At 40.6% G+C, this 19,981-nt stretch overlaps 1 protein-coding gene across 1 annotated transcript; it reads right to left on the bottom strand.

Annotated features, from left to right (window-relative positions):
- Positions 1 to 1,575: 1,575 nt before the first annotated feature.
- On the bottom strand, positions 1,576 to 19,739 carry LOC138813632 (vomeronasal type-2 receptor 116-like). Its single transcript, XM_070002032.1, is given in 9 exon segments — positions 1,576 to 1,857; positions 2,713 to 3,554; positions 6,443 to 6,674; positions 6,795 to 6,895; positions 8,282 to 8,356; positions 9,150 to 9,274; positions 14,478 to 14,644; positions 14,783 to 14,853; positions 19,556 to 19,739. Coding segments are annotated over 9 exon segments (2,079 nt in total).
- Between the last annotated feature and the right edge of the window lie 242 nt (positions 19,740 to 19,981).

The raw sequence follows: 19,981 nt of genomic DNA on the forward strand, positions 1-19,981 counted from the left end.
CAAGGGAATAAAATTAGAACTCAATACTAAAAGCCACCAAAGAAAGTCCGGTATCACATGGAGGCTGAACAACACACTGCTGAATCATGAGTGGGTCATGGAAGAGATTAGAAAGGAAATTCAAATGTTCATGCTATTCAACAAAAATGAACACACAAATTACCAGCTCCTCTGGGACACAGCAAAGGCAGTACTCAGAGGCAAGTTTATAGCGCTGAGCTCCTACATCAACAAATTGGAGAGATCTGAAACCAACAATTTAATGACACATCTAAACCTCCTTGAAAAAGAGCAGCAAGATAAACCCCAATCCAGTAGACCAAAAGAAATAATTAAAATTAAATCAGAATTAAATGAATTAGAATAAAAAAAACTACAGAAAGAATCAACAAAACGAAGAGTGGGTTCTTTGAAAAACTTAACAAAATTGACAGTCTTTTCAGTTTTTAATTTAAATGACACCTTCTTTATTATCCCCATACAAATCACTTCAAGTCCAATCTTTGCCTTCACCTAGGAAAGACCCTGATACTCTCCAGGCTCAGCAAATAACCCGAACAGTATGCCTCAAGTATTTAGAGACCACCGCCATTATTTTGACCAAACTCTACAATAGGACTTGACCAATCACAACCTGTCCCGTAGTTTTCTTCTTCAATATGACCTCCTTCTCTTCAGCCTTTCAGCTGAACCAAATATCAAACAACCTGATCAGTAGTTGTTCAAAGGGTCTATATTCTCAGAATCCTCCCCTAAGTGTAACATTTTTAGTTAATTATTTATATGTTTATAGTTTAGACTTAAATTCCTGAAACTAGGAAAATCTGCTGTACTCTTACATATATAACACATATTGTTTGTAATAAATATGCAAAGATACAAAATCTCTACTTCAATTCAATTATTCTTCAGTTTGTTCTCATTTCATTCTCCCCTCCAGCATTACAGTGTTAAATCAGTCTTTCTAAATGATTGGTTTGATTTTTGTTATCGCCTGATTTTAAAAAGGTAATGATTTTCTACCACCTGAACTTTTCTTTCTTCAGATCTACAGCTTTTCCTCCAGCTTTTTCCTTGCTGTGGTTTGAATGTGTCTTCTCTAATATGACAGTATTAATAGGTGAGGATTTTCCAATTTGATTAGAAAATGGAGGGACAAAGTGAACAAATGCAGCAGTTGTGGCAAAGAAACTATATAACTTGCGTGTGGGAAAAAATGGGAGAATCTAGGAAAGAGCAAGGAAAGAGGTGACATTGTCCAAAAAGAAATGTATTCTTTACCTGACTAATGTAACTGTAACCCCCCCGCGTATATCCCCTTTATAATAACCATAAACGTTTTGAAGTTGACAAAAAGTAATAAATACCTTTTAAGAATTAGTAAAAATGTAAATACCAAGCATTCCACTCACCTTGTTAACCCTCTTGCTTCTTAGATATTAGTCACACCTAGGGGTCATTATTTCTCATCAGGGATGAGCTATAACTCCCTGCAGATTTCAGGACCTCCTCAATTACCACCTGTGTCTGTCCAACTAAGAGCATCTGGCTCTTCTTGGCCTTCTTTAACTTCTTTCACCTCTGGATTCCAATTTTTTCCATATAGACTTTCCCTTGCACTCTGTCACCAAACGGGCCCTTTTCATTCAGCATGATTGCCAGTAGTGTTTCTAGAGCATTTTGAGAACTATTCTCTAAGTTTTTCATTGACTGCTCTGTTGCCAATTCCAAGTGGGATAGAACAAGCCATAGAAACACAAGATAAATGGCAAGTGAAGGAGCCTCAAGAACAAATAAGCAGGCAACAGATTCTGATTTCTTCAAAGAGCCTTCTGAATGGTTGAATTGTTCCTTGTACTATTTAAAGAACATGACCAGATATTGAGTCTGAGAATGACCTGATGTATTTTTCCCCTCTTTTGGGATCCTTTTCTTTTCGCTATCTATTCATATTGAGGATCCTTAGAGAGTGAGGTGACTAGGCTCAGCTCAGACCATCATGCACTCTGTGCCTTCAACTTCCAGTGAGGAATAATGATCAATAATCAAACTATTCCGCCAGTGGTTCATCTTAAGTCACGTTGATGCCATGACCCTTTGCCAGAAAAAAGTACTCATACAGATTCCCATGGGAAACTGGTGGTGCTTAATACCCTGATCTAGAATTCTGGATGATAGAGAGAGTGGAGGGAGGTGAACAGAAGAGGAGAGGAAGACAGAGGTACAGAGGGGGGAGGAAGAGATATTTCCTATGAAAATACACTCAGTAACATTGCAGAACAGCAAATATTTGAACAGAAATAAACTACTAGCTCAGAAAATATACTCAAGTAACTGTAATCAAAGCATGGAAACTTTCACCAGAATGAATGTTCATATATCAGTGAACTGAGCAATATAGTGATATTTAAGCAGCTTTATAGCCTACATATAGGGAAAGGAAGAATCACAGTAGATTTGTAATCAAAAGAATGATTGATAGCACAAAAGGACGAATACATTGGAGGAACAAAGGATATCCAGGAGGAAATACAAATTTAGACAGTCTCATTGGAATCTTGCTCTAACTCTAACATAACCTGCAAAATGAATGAGATAAAAAGGTTTTTGACTGCCAAAATTGTATAGATTTGTCTCAGAACCTCCAAGCATCCTAGACAATATTTATGTCCATCTTAAGATTTATTTCTTTCAGTTGGTCTCTCCCTAAACCTGCAGTGAATTTCTCTTAGGTCTTATCAAGAGGATGTAACACTTGGGGGCAAAGATGTAGCTCAGGAGGCCTCCACTGGAGGCCAAGATGAAGAAGACATCCACGGCCACCATGACCTTTCCCTTTGTGCTTTGGTAGACAGGCAGCAAGGTGAGCCACACACTGCAGAACATCAGCATGCTGAAGGTGTGAGCATTGAAGGTGTCAGGCAGGTTTCTGACCAGAAAAGGCACAGAGAAGCTGGCCAGGGCCAGGGCACCCAGGTATCCCAGGACACAGTAGAAAGCTGTGAGGGAGCCCTTGTTGCACAGGATGAAGATGTGGCCATGTTCAGAGTGTGCATCTATGTCCACAAAAGGAGGAGAGATTCCCAGGCAGAGACCATAGAGAGTCACTTAGATGAGGGTGCAGATGGGGATGATGAGGTTAGGAGCCCTGGACACCAGCCATGGTCTCACACTTTTTTCTGGAGCAGTAAGTGTGAAGGCCAGAACCACAGTGATGGTCTTGGCCAGGACTGTGGAGACAGCCACAGTGAAGATCACTGCGAATATGGTGTGCTGGAGAATGCAGGTGGCTGTGTTGGGACAGACAAGTTAGAGCAAGGAGCAGAGGAAGCAGCAGGTGAGGGGGATGAGTAGGATGAAGCCTAGGGCCCGGTTATTGGCCTTGTCAATAGGGGTGTCTTGGTGCTTGATAAACACCCAAGAACAGCAGCTGCAGACCAGTGACGTGCCCAAGGGGTCTTCATATGCAAGGAATATCTCAGTTTTCATGAGGCAGTGGTTTCTCTGGGTGTTGGCAAACTGATGATCTGCACACCTGACACACTGTTCCATGTCTGGTGAAGAGTGAGAATCACTACTAGTCTGGGTTCCATATTTCTCTTTCCTCACATCCTCCTCTACTCAAGCTTCTCGTTTTCCCTGATTCACCAGTTGACCTGTCTTGCTCTCAATACCAACTAGTACAATTCTCTATATCAAAACATATTCATGTGGATTCTCTTTCTTTCACACATTTCTTTTTCTTTCCGTCTTCCCTTTCTCTTTTTTCTGTTTATTTCCCTTACTTCCTTCCTTCCCTCCCTCACTCCCTCCCATCTTTGCCCCTCTCTCTTTCTTTCTCTGTCTCTTTCTTTCTCTCTTTTTCTTACTTTCTTTCTCTCTTTCTCTTGCTCTTTCTTTCTTTCTTTCTTTCTTTCTTTCTTTCTTTCTTTCTTTCTTTCTTTCTTTCTTTCTTTCTTTCTTTCTTTCTCCCTCCACCTCCATTCCTTCCTTCCTTCCTTCCTTCCTTCCTTCCTTCCTTCCTTCCTTCCGTCCTTCCTTCCTTCTTTCTTTCTTTCTTTCTCCCTCCACCTCCCTCCCTTCCTTCCTTCCTTCCTTCCTTCCTTCCTTCCTTCCTTCCTTCCTTCCTTCCTTCCTTCCTTCCTTCTTTCTTTCTTTCTTTCTTTCTTTCTTTCTTTCTTTCTTTCTTTCTTTCTTTCTTTCTTTCTTTCTTTCTTTCTTTCTTTCTTTCTTTCGTCTGTCATTCATCCAGTACTTGAACTCTGCCCCTAGTAATTTTTCCAGAGTATTCATGGTCAAAACTACCACTCTACCATTTGAATTCCAGTTCTTTTGGTGCTTAATTGTGGAAAAGATTTTTACTGAGTTTCCTGTCCATCATTGCATCCTCAAATCTCAATTGCCTGATTTGCTTTGATTACAGGTGTAATACATAATTACCTAGCTATCCTGCTACATTCTTGACTGGTCATACAACTCTGGCTCTCTCCTACTCATTCAAAAAATAATGGAAAATATAAAATCAGCCCAAGCACTTCAATTTAAAAAGAAGGTTTAATACAAAATTCAACCTACTACTAACCCTAAACACAAACTTCCTGAGCATTTGATCTATGGGAGGATGAGTTGGGGAGTTTGGAAGGAAGGGATGGAGAAAAACAAAGGAGGAGGCAACAATACTCAATAAGAAATGTACTCATTTCCTTACCTATGTAAATGTAACCCCTCTGTACAGGATTTTATCAATAAAAATGTATTAAAAAAGAACAATGCTACTTCACTGATATGAGAGGATCTCAGAAAGATCAGCTTGAGGAGGGAGAAGAGACACAAAATGGAGATGGTGAACTACTTCTAAATCAATGATATTTGCGTAATTGTTAGTCAACCTAGTGCCATTGTCAGATATGGAGTGATCATAACAAAAAAAAACCCCAAAACACCCAAAGCCCCTTGTGTTACTAGGTATGCTAAATAGAAAATAACATTTAATTAGGAAAGAGTGGCAATGAGCATTCACAAATGAAAGTCTGTGTTACATCCACAATTCCATTTAGATTTGAATGTCATTTCAAACATCAACAACTAATCCTGGATATTTTCTTTAAATACAAAATCATGTGACTGAGGAGAGGTGAACAGGGTATTGTAATGGAGGGGCAGTGGGTTGTTTCTTCTAAGGAGAAGTATGGTTAACGGTAGTCATAGAACTTTGGGTGAAGGTGCATGTGTGTTCCTGCTGTTTTACTGTATATCACTGCAATGGTTTTGATGGACTGAAGGTTAAGAAGGAGAATTGGGGAATTTCTCTATAAGTCACAGACTCACCTGTCTTATTAGAAATCTCATTCTCTGGGCAAAGAATTCAGTCAAAGCAACAGGTAGCATTTCCCTCCAGAGAGGTCTTCCCTTCATGAATCCAGGACCACAGCTCTCAGTGGAGACAGATTGAGGAGTCTGGGAACATTCACATGAAGGGTAGTGACTATTCATCCTTTTATCTGACATCCCAGACACTCCAGTACTTTAGGGAAAAAGATCATCAAAACACAAAATCTTTAAATACATATAAGCAATGAATGTGATTGAGCCTTCTTACAGTTTCATGTAACATTTCCTGTAGTATATATGGGGCCTCGACATCCAGCTCCTCATGCTATCAGGAAGTTATGGAGCCTTGAAGAGGTGGATGTTAATTCTAGGAAATTAGGAAATGGGAATTAATCCTGCATCCCGTTCTTCTATTCAGGTGATGATGTGTTTTTTCTCATGAGATGAAAATCACTCAGGGAAACTTCAAATCCACACTCTAATGCACAGCTCAGTGCTTTGAAGGTGCTGCTGTACCCAGGGTTATTCACATCTGTCTTTCTTGACTTCCCAGCTGCCATGAGGTGGGTGAACTTCACTGGCAGATGCTCCTTTCATTACAACCTGTGTCAACACAGATCCAAAAGCAACAATCTACCCAACCATGGTCTGAAATCTCCAGGCAGAAGCAAAGCAAGCCCTTCTGCCTTCTCATTTGATTCCCTCAAGTATTTGGTCACAGTGTTGGAAAGATGATCCATTTTTGGCATGTAGCTTTTATGATATTCACTATGAAAACACAGAACAACATATTGATAATGAAATGTTCCCCTATTCCCTCCAAGAATCTGTTAGTAAGAAACTTCCAGAAACAAGAAGTGGTGAAAAGTATACGAGTGAACCATAGTTTTATTGAACAAACTTTAAAAAAGGGTAAGCTTATTGCTTATTTATACATAGATCATGCCATTATGGTTAGAAACAACCAACTCTGGGGAAGAAATAAGGATGTGGTGACACTGTCTACAAGCATTGTGATTATAACCTGCCTTAGGAAATTGTCAGCTCTTTATACAACTACTTTCTAAAACAATACATTTTTTTTAAAAGGAGAGAGTAAAGTACAAATGACTCACGTTGGTGATTCCTATGGACCACTCTATTAGATTTTCAAACAAAATCAGTTGTTGACCATGTGGCCTAGATGGAGAAAACTCGCCAACTTTCACCCTTTGTCCCAGACCTTCTGGAAAATTCCAAAAGCTCTTAATGTCATACTCTGCCTCCAATTTCCTTTCCTCATTCAAAACCACTTGGTCTCCAACAAGATTGGTAAATTGGATCTTCTTCAAAAGAGGATGCAGCTAAAAGGGACACATTATAGTATGGTGAAATGCTTCCCAGTGTTATCACAGAACCCCAGAACCATGGTTACTCTTCATTCCCATCCCCTGATTCTCACACAGCACAGGAATCCAACCAACTGTATGAAATGCAGCCCCACAGTAGATTAAATTGTTACCAAGTTCTAAAATCTGGGTATCCAGGATGGGATGCAGAAACTCAATTTCAAGGGACTGCGACTCTAGCCACATCCAACAAAATAATGAATTATCATATGACAGACCTCAACGACTCTCTAAATTGCATTTCCATCACTTATTTTATGATTGTGATCAGAAAGTCAGTCTGAAATAAGGTGAATAATAAACTAAGTAGATTAGTAAAATATTTATGACAAATATGAAAGACTACCTTAAGCAAGACTTAGTTCCTTTTGGGGTGTGTGTGTGTGTGTGTGTGTGTGTGTGTGTGTGTGTGTGTGTGTGTGTGTGTGTGTGTGTGTGTGTGTGTGTGTGTGTGTGTGTGTGTGTGTGTGTGTGTGTGTGTGTATTCTGTGACTCAAACTCAGGGCTTAGGCACTCAAATTGACGTGGTTTTATTATCTTTTCAAAGTATGTATTCTATCCATTGAGCCACAGCTCCACTTCTGGCTTTTTGATAGTTATAGTCAGGAGTAAGTCACAAGTCTGAGCCACTTGTGTCCAGACAATATTAGGTTTTCAAGGATTTTCACCTTGATCTGTTATTTTAAAAAGTTACAAGGTGTCTGGGAAGTCGGCTCAGTGGTTGAGGGCTTGCCTTGCATACTTGAGGCCCTGGGTGCAATTCCTCAGCACCACATAAGGAAAAAAAAATGAATAAAAATAAAAAATAAAAAGTTACAACTACAATGTGTATATATTGAAAAGGGGATGGTTTTTCCACACATAGTGAGGATGAGGACAGAAGACACAGCTCTTCCTTTTCATGGATGCAGCATTCTTCAAGAACATTGTCTTCACAGCTCTACATTCATTCATGTAGAGCATGACAGGCCCAATGTTTCTTGTATTTTCCAAAATGGAACCAGATGACCTCTTTCCATCTGCTATGAAAGCTTCTATAGAAAGTCTCTATTCCTAGAATAGGTCACCCAAAAGCAAAGCCATTACCTGTGAAGAGAGAAGTGACCTTGGTTGACCATTGTGCACTGGTGGCTCTTCCATGTGATGAAGAAACATCTGTTGGAGGGTTTGGGCGAAGACATAAACAGCGTTATAGATGTTGTAACTCTCATCTGACATGGTCATGTCAAAAATGTGCCTCAGCAACCAATGCAGTGTAGCATTGTATGAACAGTGCCCCAAGTCTCTGCAGTCAGACTTAATCAGGATGCAATAAACAGACTGAACCCATGACCTAGGAAGGGAATTATTTCCTAAGTCATTTGACAAGGTATCAGTGAGAATAAAATCGGTGAACAGAGAAGTGTTTCTATGATGATGAGAGAAGGTGAGAGATGCATGAAAGAGGGGATCTGAAAATATCTTTTTCTAATGGTGACATCATCATAGGGAGTTCATGACCCAGACTTTCCTTGTAATTAAAATGCGCCCATATTTAACAATACAGCTTAGTAGAAATTTACTGTCCCCATAAATGATAATCGCATTGGTTGATGAGTCCATTAGCTGGCGATACTTCCATAGATCATCTGAGTAATCTGTAAAGGCATTTTAAGGGATCATATTCTCAAAAGCAAAACAGACTCTACTCTTGCCCATCTCTTCTCTCAATTCTGAGAGGAACCACACACCATATTTTATCTTCAGTGATGAACAGTCCCACCCAGGTCCAGCCAAAATGAAGCATCAAAAAGACCATGGCCAGGGCTAGATATGAGTCTTTGGCTGCCATCTGATAGACAGTCACAAACTTTCCATGGTCACTCAGGAGAGAATAAAAGTCCCAAAAATAAACTACAGGGAAAAATGAACACAACCCCAGGAAGAGGATGGTAATAGGCAAGTCTCAGTCCTGATGTAATCTAAACAACAACTGGCAAGGGTGGGAGCAAAAGTTTGCTTATCCCATTTGCAAAGTCATCTTCCATGTTCCAAGCACTTTGTATACATGTATGGATAAGGCTCAGAGCTTTGGGTCATCCTTTCCTCTCTTAAAACCTCTCCTTTTATTTAGAGCAAAGAAAATATGTATGTTCCATCCACTTATGGAGTCTATTCCCTGTGAGATTATGCATTTGGAAGGGTATATGATAATACCTCTTCAGCCTGTCCAGGACAGAGTCCATGTGGACATAGCTTCACATCTGACCACTTCTCCCAGCCTCACCTGTGGAAGTTTGTAGAGGTCCAGCAGTTTTCTGATTGGAACAGATGTGCTTGAGGTTCCTGTGAGTACTGCTAAAGCTTTTCTGTCTCTTCTGCAGGTATAATTGGGGCTGTTTTTATTTTTCCCAGACAGCCAGATGAGAGTCTCCTCTAACAGATCAGTACCTGAGTAATGTGCACTATAGATCTCAAACCCTAGAGTCATGTTGGGTAGCAGATTGGGATTCTTGTTGATTTCCTCCACAGCCAGCAGCAGGTTGAGAAGCAATTGGTATTTCTTTAAGTTGATCCTGCACAAAGGTCACAAATTTTGGGTAGCTATATGCTTTTCACAAATGATTAACTACAAATCTCATGACTTTATTGAATCAAATGCTTATCTCTACCCACAGTAGTATGTGTAGTTCCTATCTTCCACTAGGATGGAATTCTAATTCGGAGTCTAAGAATTGAGTGAGCTCTTAAACAGGACTTGATCAGCATACATGAGGTGACTGTTCTTCTGAGATTGTAGAGAGGAGGGCGGGATGAGCAAAGTGGTTTTTCCTCTCTTGCACATATGCCTATGTGAAAAACACTGCTGTCTATTGGGACACAGGGGCATGCCCAGCTCACATTCCAAGTCATTAAGTACATTGAATTAGCTGTACACATATGAAAAATTCTTAAGAAATACAATTCAAATTGGGAGCAGATTGTCCACCTGAGTTTGACCAATATGAGCAGAGAGACAGTGGCTGCTGTCTCAGGAGTAAATAGGAAACAGGCTGCCTTGTCTCTGTGCTCTCTTGCCAGACTTTGTCGATGGTGCACCCTTCTGCAAAGAAGTGAATCTTACCTTGTAAGGAAATTAAAGAAAACAAAGAAATTCAATTCATGTCATGTGGTAGAGACTTAGAGAATGCCATCATTCAAGGGGATTCGCCAGAAGCAGTGCAAGATGTCAATTGAGGGAGAGAGAACCTGAAGCTTTCCTCACCCAGCAAACAAGAGATGAAAGTCATGGGGTTTGGATTGCAGAGTTCTTCTCTAGTGGAACAAAACAACAGAAAAAGGTGTGTGAGAAAAGGACTAAAGAAGCGATCTCCATGTTCCTCCCATACAACAGCATTAGTAGCTCATTATGAACAGAAACTCTCCAACATTGCTGGGAGGGAGAGAATTAAAGTTCAATGTTAGCACCATCCCTGTATCCTCGACCAGTGCTTGAGAAGTGGTTATAGACTCTACTCTTGTGTCTAGACCTTTAGATTGTGCCTCTGGAACTAGTTTAGGACAGAGAAGGAAGACACTGCCTCAACCTCCCTCCTCCAATCTTGTGAATGACAACAGGTACAGAATACAACCCCCTAGTGAAGAAGGCATAAGAGTGGGTCAGGGTTTTTCTTATAACCCTGTGTCAGGCATGTCATGTTTGGACCAATAATCCAGAGTAAACTAGAGGCATTCTTGGTCATGGCAACCCAGCTTCCATTGGAATCTTTCAGGACGTGTTGGAAGGTCCCTGAGGCAGAACCAAATGCCATTCCATCAGTTTCCACCTTGGTTGAAGTGGGGTGACACCTGTCTTCCTGCTTAGCCTTGTGAAGCCACTGTTGCTATGTGACTGTGTTGATATCTGGCTCAGTGCTAGTCTTGTTGCACATTGAAGAATCTCAAGGACCATTGCCCTAGAAAGATAGTGCTCAACATGAGACCAGGCAGAAACTTAGGTTGCTCTAGGAAACTAATGTGAACTGGTCTATAGCACCATAAGCTGGAGTGTGGGCCACATGACATTTTGGCTTTCTGGATGGGAGATTGAGCTTGAGTGTATGGCGGTGTTCACCAAGATGGCCTTGTGGCTTCCTTTGTTTTATTTTTTGTTTTTTGTTTTATTTTGTCAGTTGTAGTGCTTGAACTCTAGGCCATGGATCTGTCCCTGAATTCTTCAGTTCAAGGCCAGCGCTCTACCACTTGAGCCACAGTGCCACTTCTGGTTTTCTGATGTTTTATTTGGAGATAAAAATCTCAGGGAATTTCCTTCCTGGGATGGCTTTGAACCCTGGTACTCAAATCTCAGCTTCCTAAGTAACTATGATTACAGGCATCAGCCACCCGTGCCAAGCTGTCTTCCTTTACAAACTTTACCAAGCTGCTGTGACACAGCATGGTTCTCCATTCTAATTCCCAGGGGTTGGACAGGAAATTAAGATTGTGATCTTGTCCCAGAGCTTAGTGTGGGACATGTGATAGCACTAGAACTTTGCCATGACCCCATAGCCAGGGCAGCCTCTGGCAGAACTCTATAATCATCTCAGTACCTGTGAGTCATCTCCCACCAGACAGTAAGAATTCTATTCTAGCCACCACTAATTGTGTATGGTTGTGGCCATCTTGGCCCATGAATTCACCTCAACCACATTCAACCTGAGTCAATCTTAGTGCTCACTTAGCACTGTATTGGTCTTGATTGTAGTGGACTTAGAATGTTGTACTCAGGCAGGATAGGCTATGGAAAATGAGGCCTGGCTAATGCATGCCAGGAATTCAAAAACTCAAGCTTAAAGCTTGTCCATCTACTTCCCTTAATGTTAAGGGAATGAAGTCATATAGGGAAAAATGGAGTAGAATAGAGAGTGAAAAATGTGGTTTGGGAAGCTCACAGTAAATAGAGTGGTATTCATCCATCTACATATCTTAAGATAGATAAAGGGATCAAAGTCATTGAGCACAAAAAGAAGCAGGATAAATTATGGGAAAAAAAACGAGTCCTAGTGAAGGCAACTCAGAAACATGTGAGAGATGACAGGTTGCATTCCTTCCTGAGAGATGCATTTCTCATCATTTGAATTAGCAGTTGTCTTGTTGTGTGTATGCCTTCCTCCAAGATGTTCCCCCAAATTTTAGCAACATCCTACCCCAAATATAGACAACAGCATACCTTCCTTCCCTCAAGGATAATCATCTGGAAAGAATTGCCAAAACATACAGAAACTCAGAAAGTGTAACATCAGAAGTGATTAGTGCAAAGATGACAAACCCATGTTTGTGTAATTTTTCATTCAGACCTTCTGCCTTTACTATCTGGGTACCCCTGGCAGCCCAAGAGCTGTGTGCCTCTCCTCAGTTAGAGTGTGTCTTTGCCTTTCTGTTTCCTGTTTGTCTACCTGCTTGTTTGTTTGCTTCCTTACTCAGTAAAACTCTGCCACTTGTTCTTACTGTTGTGACTTGTCTAGAATTTCTTCTTCTGCGATCAAAGTCCAGGATCCAAAGTGAAGAGTCCCTACTTTTAGAGGGAAACTTCATTAACCTTCATCTGTTTTGGTGACCCTGCTGGTTTGTCTTCCAGGTATAATAGAATTCTGGTGTCCACCGCTGTGACTAAGGCCTGGTCTAGCACACAAATCTTGCCACTGCTAGGCAGAATCCACTCACAAGGCCATTCCCTGTGGATGAGGCATATGTTCCCCCTGTGCACACAGGAGGAGGCATACTTGGACCCACGACTCATTAGAGTTATCTCGAAGTATTTAGAACCACAGAGTATTTGTCACCAAAATTGCCTTTGGTTTTCTCTTGTACTGAAGTGGTTTATCACCTCACAGCTGACTTCCCTCAAGGCTTGTGCTCCTTCTAGTGGTGCAATTGTGGAAGTCACTACAGACTCAGGAACACTGAAGCCTGCCTGGAATTTCTGGAAAGACAGGCAAAAAGCCAGACCACTGGTGTAAATCCGATACAGTTCAAAGGCCTGATTGTATCACATGCCAATATGAATGAAGAATTTTCCAGAACAATGAGTTCTCCTAGCATTCATTGTAATCATTTTGGGGAAATTCTCATAGAATCTCAACTCTCATGGATTTGCTGATATCCTTGTGTACAAGTTAACTCTCAGGCTTGACAGCTAGAATGTGAATAATATTAAATATGAATAGGAACTGGTGGCTAAGGCCTGTATTCATAACTACTAAGGAGGCTGATATAGGAGAATTATGTTTTGTAGTCACTTTGGACAGGAATGTCTGTGACAGTCTTATGTGCAAGCAACTCCACAGAAAATGGTGCACAGCTGTGGGTCAAGTGGTCGAGTGCCAGCCATGAGAGAAAAAATGCTAAGGGAGAGCCATCAGTACTATAGATGACGCCTGAGTATCAGAGTATGTGTGAACATACACGCACGTGTGCGCGCACACACTCACACACACACACACACACACACACACACACACACACACACACACACACACACACACACACACACAGCTCAAATAGAGAATGGACAGAGAAGAGGATAGCTCTGACATCTCCCACCTCCCATGAGGTATGTTTCTAATGCTGGGTTTACACATGAGCCCCATCTTTCTCACTCACATCCTCACTAGGTTCAGTTGGCTTCAATATCCTTCACATACCTCTCATTCAATAAAGTATTCCTCTCCTAAACCAACCCCAAACAGGGTGTTTCCACGCAACTTGTCTGAGAAGATTCATCCATGACTTCCCTAGTTTACAGAGAATTCTATAGATCTGGGTCAAATGCCTGAATGAAAGTGTGTATAAAACATATGAAAAAGCCAAGCACCTTTGCTGAGGCCTGTCATTATAGTTACTCAGGAGGGTGAGATCTGAGGATCAGGGTTCAGAGCCAGCCAAGGCATTAGAGTTTATGAGAATCTTATCTCTAATAAACCACCAAAAAAATTGGAAGTGGCACTGTGGCGCAAGCAGTAGAGCACTTGCCTTAAGTGCTGAATAGCACAGGGGCAGCATCGAAGCCCAGAGTTGAAGCCTCATTACTGACAATATATGAAAAAAACATTCAAATCAAGTTTAAGAAGTTATGAGCAGGGAAAAATAAATAAGCCTGGAAAGATGTTGGAGGACAAGGAATGGAAGCAGAGCTTCTGGGAATGACATTGGACACAGGCCAAGACATGGACATCAGGGCAGACATTTGCTTACATTAGTTAAGGGGAAAAAATCAAACGTGTCTTGATTCTCTTATTACTGATCTGACCAGCAGCTCCCCATTCCCAGAGCTTTGCTGACATGAAATAGCCCCAGAAGCAGACACTGCATGTCTATCTTAACAAAGGTTGCTATGAAGGATGTCCAAACATTGGTCCTGTTTTGAAAAGTGTAAAGTACAGAATTGATTGAAGATTCCCTGGCCTTTGCACTATGGATGGGGACATTGCTCTTTAGTGTCTTTGTATGGACTCTTGGTCACCCCAGTGACCCTGAGCAACAGTAAGGAGTCAAAGTGATGGTGGGGTTGTAGGGACATTTCTGGAAAGGGGAGTGGAATGGAAGACAGACAGAAAACTCTGTACCCTTGGATGAAAGAAAAATATTCATCAGGAAAATCTGAAATGAAGTAGAGCTGTTGTAGTGATGGCAGTGTAGAAGATGCAGAGCACATCAATGATCGTGTCCAAACTTCCCCCACCTCTGTCTGTAACACAAAGGGAAAATTCAAAATTTAAGGAAACCCAAGAAATCACTTACTGAATATTCTGTTGCAGCAGGGTAGGATCATTAAAGCTTTGAACGAAGAATTCCCAAGAATAGATGGGGTAAAATCCAGCAATGACCACATCTCCCCTGCTGTGTACCACAGATTTCTCTGTGCAAATCCGTCTGCAGTCTTCAGAGGAACTGACCAGGTGTGGATGCTGGAGGAGAAGCAGTGTCAGAGCCACAGGGAACCTTGTTGCTGCTTTGACCTGAAGCTGTGATTCTGGATGCAGACTCTGATTTCTGTGTCAGGTAGGTGTCTAAATGGATCTTCAGTTTTTGTGGCTTGTTGTTACCTGGAAGGCCTCCACTGTCCTAGAGGAATACAGAACCCATTCCGCCCTCTGGCTCTGCATCTGGTGTCCAGCTTCAAGGTCAAAACAAAAGTTAGAAAACATGTGTACAATCTTCCTCTCCACTTCCTCAGGACCGTGATTTCATCCAAGACTGTAGATAATGAAACTCCAGGGATGAATTCCTTTCTTGTCGAGTTGTTCATAAATTTGTTTGAAAGCAAAAAGTTGAACAGAAAACAGCTCACAAAATCAAGTGTCACTAGGGATGATCAGAATGTATAAAACCAGAAGATGCTATGTGAAGGTCAAATGGTCATAGAGTGCCATGGCCAGAAAAGGCCCAATCAGAGTTATTGGAGTACTGTCAAACATAAGGATGGACAGCCTCACATCCAGGGCCAAGTGAGCCACAGAAATTTGCTGAAATGAACCATTCAGGTTTCCATACCAACTGCACATGCATAAGTATCCAGAAGTGGTTAATGCATTTATTTACTGCTGCTGGTGTTACCAACAGTATCCCTGAATTTAACTATTACAGATCAATACTTCAAGGCCAATGCACATATCCAATTGGATATTTGCACTCTGAACCTTGAACTTCTTCAGTGCTTGCATGTCCTTGACCATCAGACTGTACCTATCAATGTATTGTGGTGGTCCACTGTTAGACAGAGATGTTCTATGATCTGTGACTTTATGGGAACATAACAGGCTTCCCCATTGAGGATCCTGGTAGCTGTGGGTGTATGAATGGGTCTTGCTCTGCTGTGTCCCCATCATGTCAGAGTGCTCGGGGAATTCTTGTTACCACTTGTACAACTGTGTGGTGCCAGCTCTGTCCATGTCTCCCTATCTGTCTTCTCTATTAGTTCCTCATAATAGTGAAACCAAGGTCACCACATAGGGTTTGTCTGCACAGAGTACACCATGGTGGCTGGTTCGGGGAACTGGCTGCATACATTTATAAGGAAGGGCTTGTAAAAGTAAGGATGTAAATGCTATTTGATGTTGGTAGCCAGCAAGATCTTACATGAGCATCAGTGCTGCGGCCCAGCCTGACTTAGGTTCTGAAGTAAAAATCTTTATTGCTTCTATATCCAAGATGACCAGTATGAGCCACCTGTGGCTGGCTCAGAAGAGAAACATTTATCCTGTTCTCTTCATCTATTACTCTATTTCTGTTAAATCTGTCCAAGAGAACACGCCCTCCCCACTTCCTCTTCACCTGCCTGAAACCAGTCATCACCTGTCAGTCACCTGACTGATTCAGTAAAGGACCCCACACTCCTTGGTGACTTCTTCATCCACCCTGGTCACACCTCCATAGGACAGTGAGAAGTTCCCCAGACTCTGTGGTCATTTCCACATCCGCTGTGGTCCTGGCTCAGCACAAATCCCCTTCTCTCTCTTTCTCTTTTACTCTTTTTCCTTTTCCTCTGTCTTTTCCATGCTTCTCCATCTCCTGTATGTGAGCAGTTTGCGTTTTTTGCCTTAACCATTTGTCAGGTTTCCTTGCTGGTGAAGCTAACAATTTCTACTTCATTGTCATTGATATCTACTCTAGTACTCTAAGCCTACTTCTCCCTACATTTCAAAAATGAGAGAAAACTTGGGGATCTGGTTTGGGTGTTAATGCATCTCTGTCTGTCTTTGTGTCTTTCTGTCTGTCTGTCCGTCTGTCTGTCTGTGTGTATTTTAAATGTGTTGTACAGACGAGTTTCGATTATGTAAGTCAGGTAATGAGTATATTTATGTTTTTATAATGTTACCCAGTTTTTCTGTCTCTGCCCCATCCACAAGTTGTATGCTTCATTTTTCACATGGTGTCCAGTATATACCACTGCTGCATTTGTCAGTGTGATTAACTGAACACGAAGATCTCCACTTTCTCCCGTATTTCTGACTCAAACATATAATTGCATGCTCAAGACACCATTATGTCTGTATTACTCAATTCACTTTTTCCATTCATGTGTTGATTGGAATGGAGCCTGGTTCTGAAACTAGGCTTCTAAGTAGTGTCATGATAAACACTCATCATATGTAAACATAAACATAACAAACACCAATATTTGTTTGTGTGTAATGGGCATATAATATTTTATCTTTTGTCATATTATGTTACAAACGGTGTTATAACATTCCTTTTGGCAATATCTTCAATAGCGTCTGTTATTATTAAATTTCTTTTCTTTTTTATATTTTATCACATTTTTTCTATTTTTTTATTTTAAAACTTTTTTTATTCTGAAAATACCATACAGATGGGTTACAATTACATGGATAAGCTACTATATATCTACCTTCCTTCCTTCCTTCCTTCCTTCCTTCCTTCCTTCCTTCTTTCCTTCTTTCCTTCCTTCCTTCTTTCCTTCTTTCTTTCCTTCTTTCTTTGTATTATTTTTTATTGTGAAAAAACCATACAGAAGGGTTACAATTACATGTGCAAGATCGTGAGTACATTTCTTATCAAGCATTGTTGCCTCCTCCTTTGTTTCCCCTTGCGATCCCTTCCCCTTTCCACCCCACACTCCACTGCCAATGTTGCAAAGTTCGTTTTTCCACATAATCTCTTGTACATCTCATTGTTGCAATGCGTCCACCTGTAACTCTATTTAAGCAATTTGGTTTTTCCTTTACTCTCCACAAATTATACCAACATCAAATACAGTGAAAGCAGGATTATACCATGGGGGAGGTATATACAAAGTAACCAAGGAATCATCTTATAAATATGTTGGAAACAATCACAAGAAAGAAAAAAAACATTGAATTATTAAATTAAACATTATCTTGGGGTTAATTTCGCCTAATATATACTTGTCTGACAGTTTCTGTTTGTCTCAGACATGTACTAGTTATTGCAAAGAAGGGAAACCTTGGGACCTGTGTCTCTTTGGGCCTGTCTTCACTTAATATAATTTTTCCAAGTGTTTCCATTTCCTAACAAAAGGGGCAATGCCATTCTTTCTGTTGGAGGAATAGAATTCCATTGTGTATGTATACCACAGTTTCTTTATCCATTCGTCTACTGAGGGGCATCTGGGTTGGTTCCATATCTTAGCTATGGTACATAATGCTGCAATAATCATAGTTGTGTTGGTAGCTTTAGTATGGTCTTGTTTGTGATCATTTGGGTAAATGCCCAAAAGTGGGATTGCTGAGTCATAGAGGAGTTCTATATGGAGGAACCTAAATACTACTTTCCAAAGTGGTTGAACAAGTTTACACTCTCACCAACAATGCAGAAAACTGCCCTTCTGTCCACATCCCCTCCAGCATCTGTTGTTATTAGAGTTCTCGATTATAGCCATTCTAACTGGGGTGAGGTGGTCTCTCAATGTTGTTTTGATTTGCATTTCTTTTATGGCTAGGGAGGATGAGCTTGTCTTCATGTGTCTATTGACCAGACATCTTTCCTGTTCACAGAAGTTTCTCTTTAAGTTCTTAGCCCACTCATTTATTGGGCAGTTGTTTGAGGATTTGTTGTTGGGGAATTTAAGTTTTTGAGTTCCAGGTATATTTTAGATATGAGACGTTTGTCCGTTGTATGGCTAGTTATGATCTTCTCCCAATCCTTGGGCTTTCTATTGATCTTTCTAGCTATGTCCTTTGCTATGCAGAAGCTCTGCAATTTCATGCAATCCCATTTGTCCAACCTTTCATTGAACAGAGAGGTGTTTGGGAGTTACTGCCATGTTATCCATCTTCTTGGGTGCTGGGGCAACTGGGTTCTTCCTATGGTTCTTGAATTCTCCATTTGGGTCAGTTTCTTGGCCTTTATTGTGGTCTTCTTGGTTTTCTATGTGTAGGACATCTTTAAGTATCTTTTGTAGAGCTTGTTTGGTGGAGATATATTGTTTCAGTTTTTCTTTGCTATGGAAGGTTTTATTTGATCTTTGGTTATGAAGGAGAGTTTAGCTGGGTTCAGTATTCTTGCTTGATAGTTGTCTGTATTTAGGGAGTTGTATATGACATTCTATGCTCTTCTTGCTTTAATTATCTCTGCTGAGAAATCAGAGGTAATTCTAATTGTTTTCCCTTTATAAGTGATTGATCTTTTCTCCTTGACTGCTTTAAGGAACTTTTCCTTGATCCTGTGCAGATTATAATGTGACAGTGGGATGTCCTGTTCTGGTGTGGTCTATTTGGGGTTCTAAAAGCTTCTTGTATCTGAATAGGCCTATCTTTTTGCATGTTTGGGAAATTTTATACTGGGATCCTGTTAACCAAATTTCCTAGACTAGGTACCTCTAGGTGCTCCTCTGCATCCATTATGCTTAGATTAAGCCTTCTGATGGTGTCTTCCAAATGTTGAATAGATCTGTCATATTGCTTGGATTTGACTATGATAGGTATATATTCTTTCTTTATAATATGTAGGCTGTCTTCAATCCCTGAGATTCAATCTTCTGCATGGTCTTACCAACTGTCAAGGCTTCCTACTTTGTTTTTTTATTTCTTTTCATTCTAATTGATTGGCTTTGATGACTTCAAATTCTTAGTTGGAGCTTTGTTTTAGATCTTGTAGGAACTTCTTTATTTCCTTAATTTGGTGTTCAGTATTTATTCTCAAATCACTTAGTTGAATGGTTATGCTTTCCTTGGACTCCCATTCCTTCTGTTGGGCTCCATTCAGCATTCCCTGTGTAGTCTCCCTGACTTCTTACAGCTATCTGTTTATGGATTCCATGAATGTCTCTATTGATCTTTGTCTATTCTCATCCCACTCTTGCAATTCCTGTATTACTCTTTAATTAGCTTCCTCACGTTCACCCAATTCCTGTAGTTTTCTTTGAGTGTTCTGAGCCTGCTCAAACAATTCCTGTATTAATCTTTGAGTAGCTTCTTCACACTCATCAGATTCTTCTATTGATCTTTGGTTTGCCTCCTCTTGCTCCCTATCATGCTCACACTGAGTCCCTTGCAGGTTTTCAAACTTTTCATTCATCATGTTAGCAGTAGCGTTTGTAGAGCTTTTTGGTAACTCTCCTCTGGATTATTCATTATCTGTTCTGTCACCTGATTATCATGAGTGGGATTTGAGATACCCAGACTTGCCATTTTCATTGTGTTTGTCTGGCTTGTTCTGCCAATTTGGTATGAAAATAACACCAATTTTGTGCTAGAACACTATTTTAAGTCAAGCACCAACAAAATCCTGTACTTGCACAGAAAAAAGATTGCAGATACAAT

Source organism: Dipodomys merriami, unplaced genomic scaffold (genome assembly GCF_024711535.1).
Source record: "Dipodomys merriami isolate MVZ:Mamm:240054 unplaced genomic scaffold, mDipMer1.0.p SCAF_6, whole genome shotgun sequence".
In the NCBI taxonomy this organism is placed as follows: Eukaryota; Metazoa; Chordata; class Mammalia; order Rodentia; family Heteromyidae; genus Dipodomys; species Dipodomys merriami.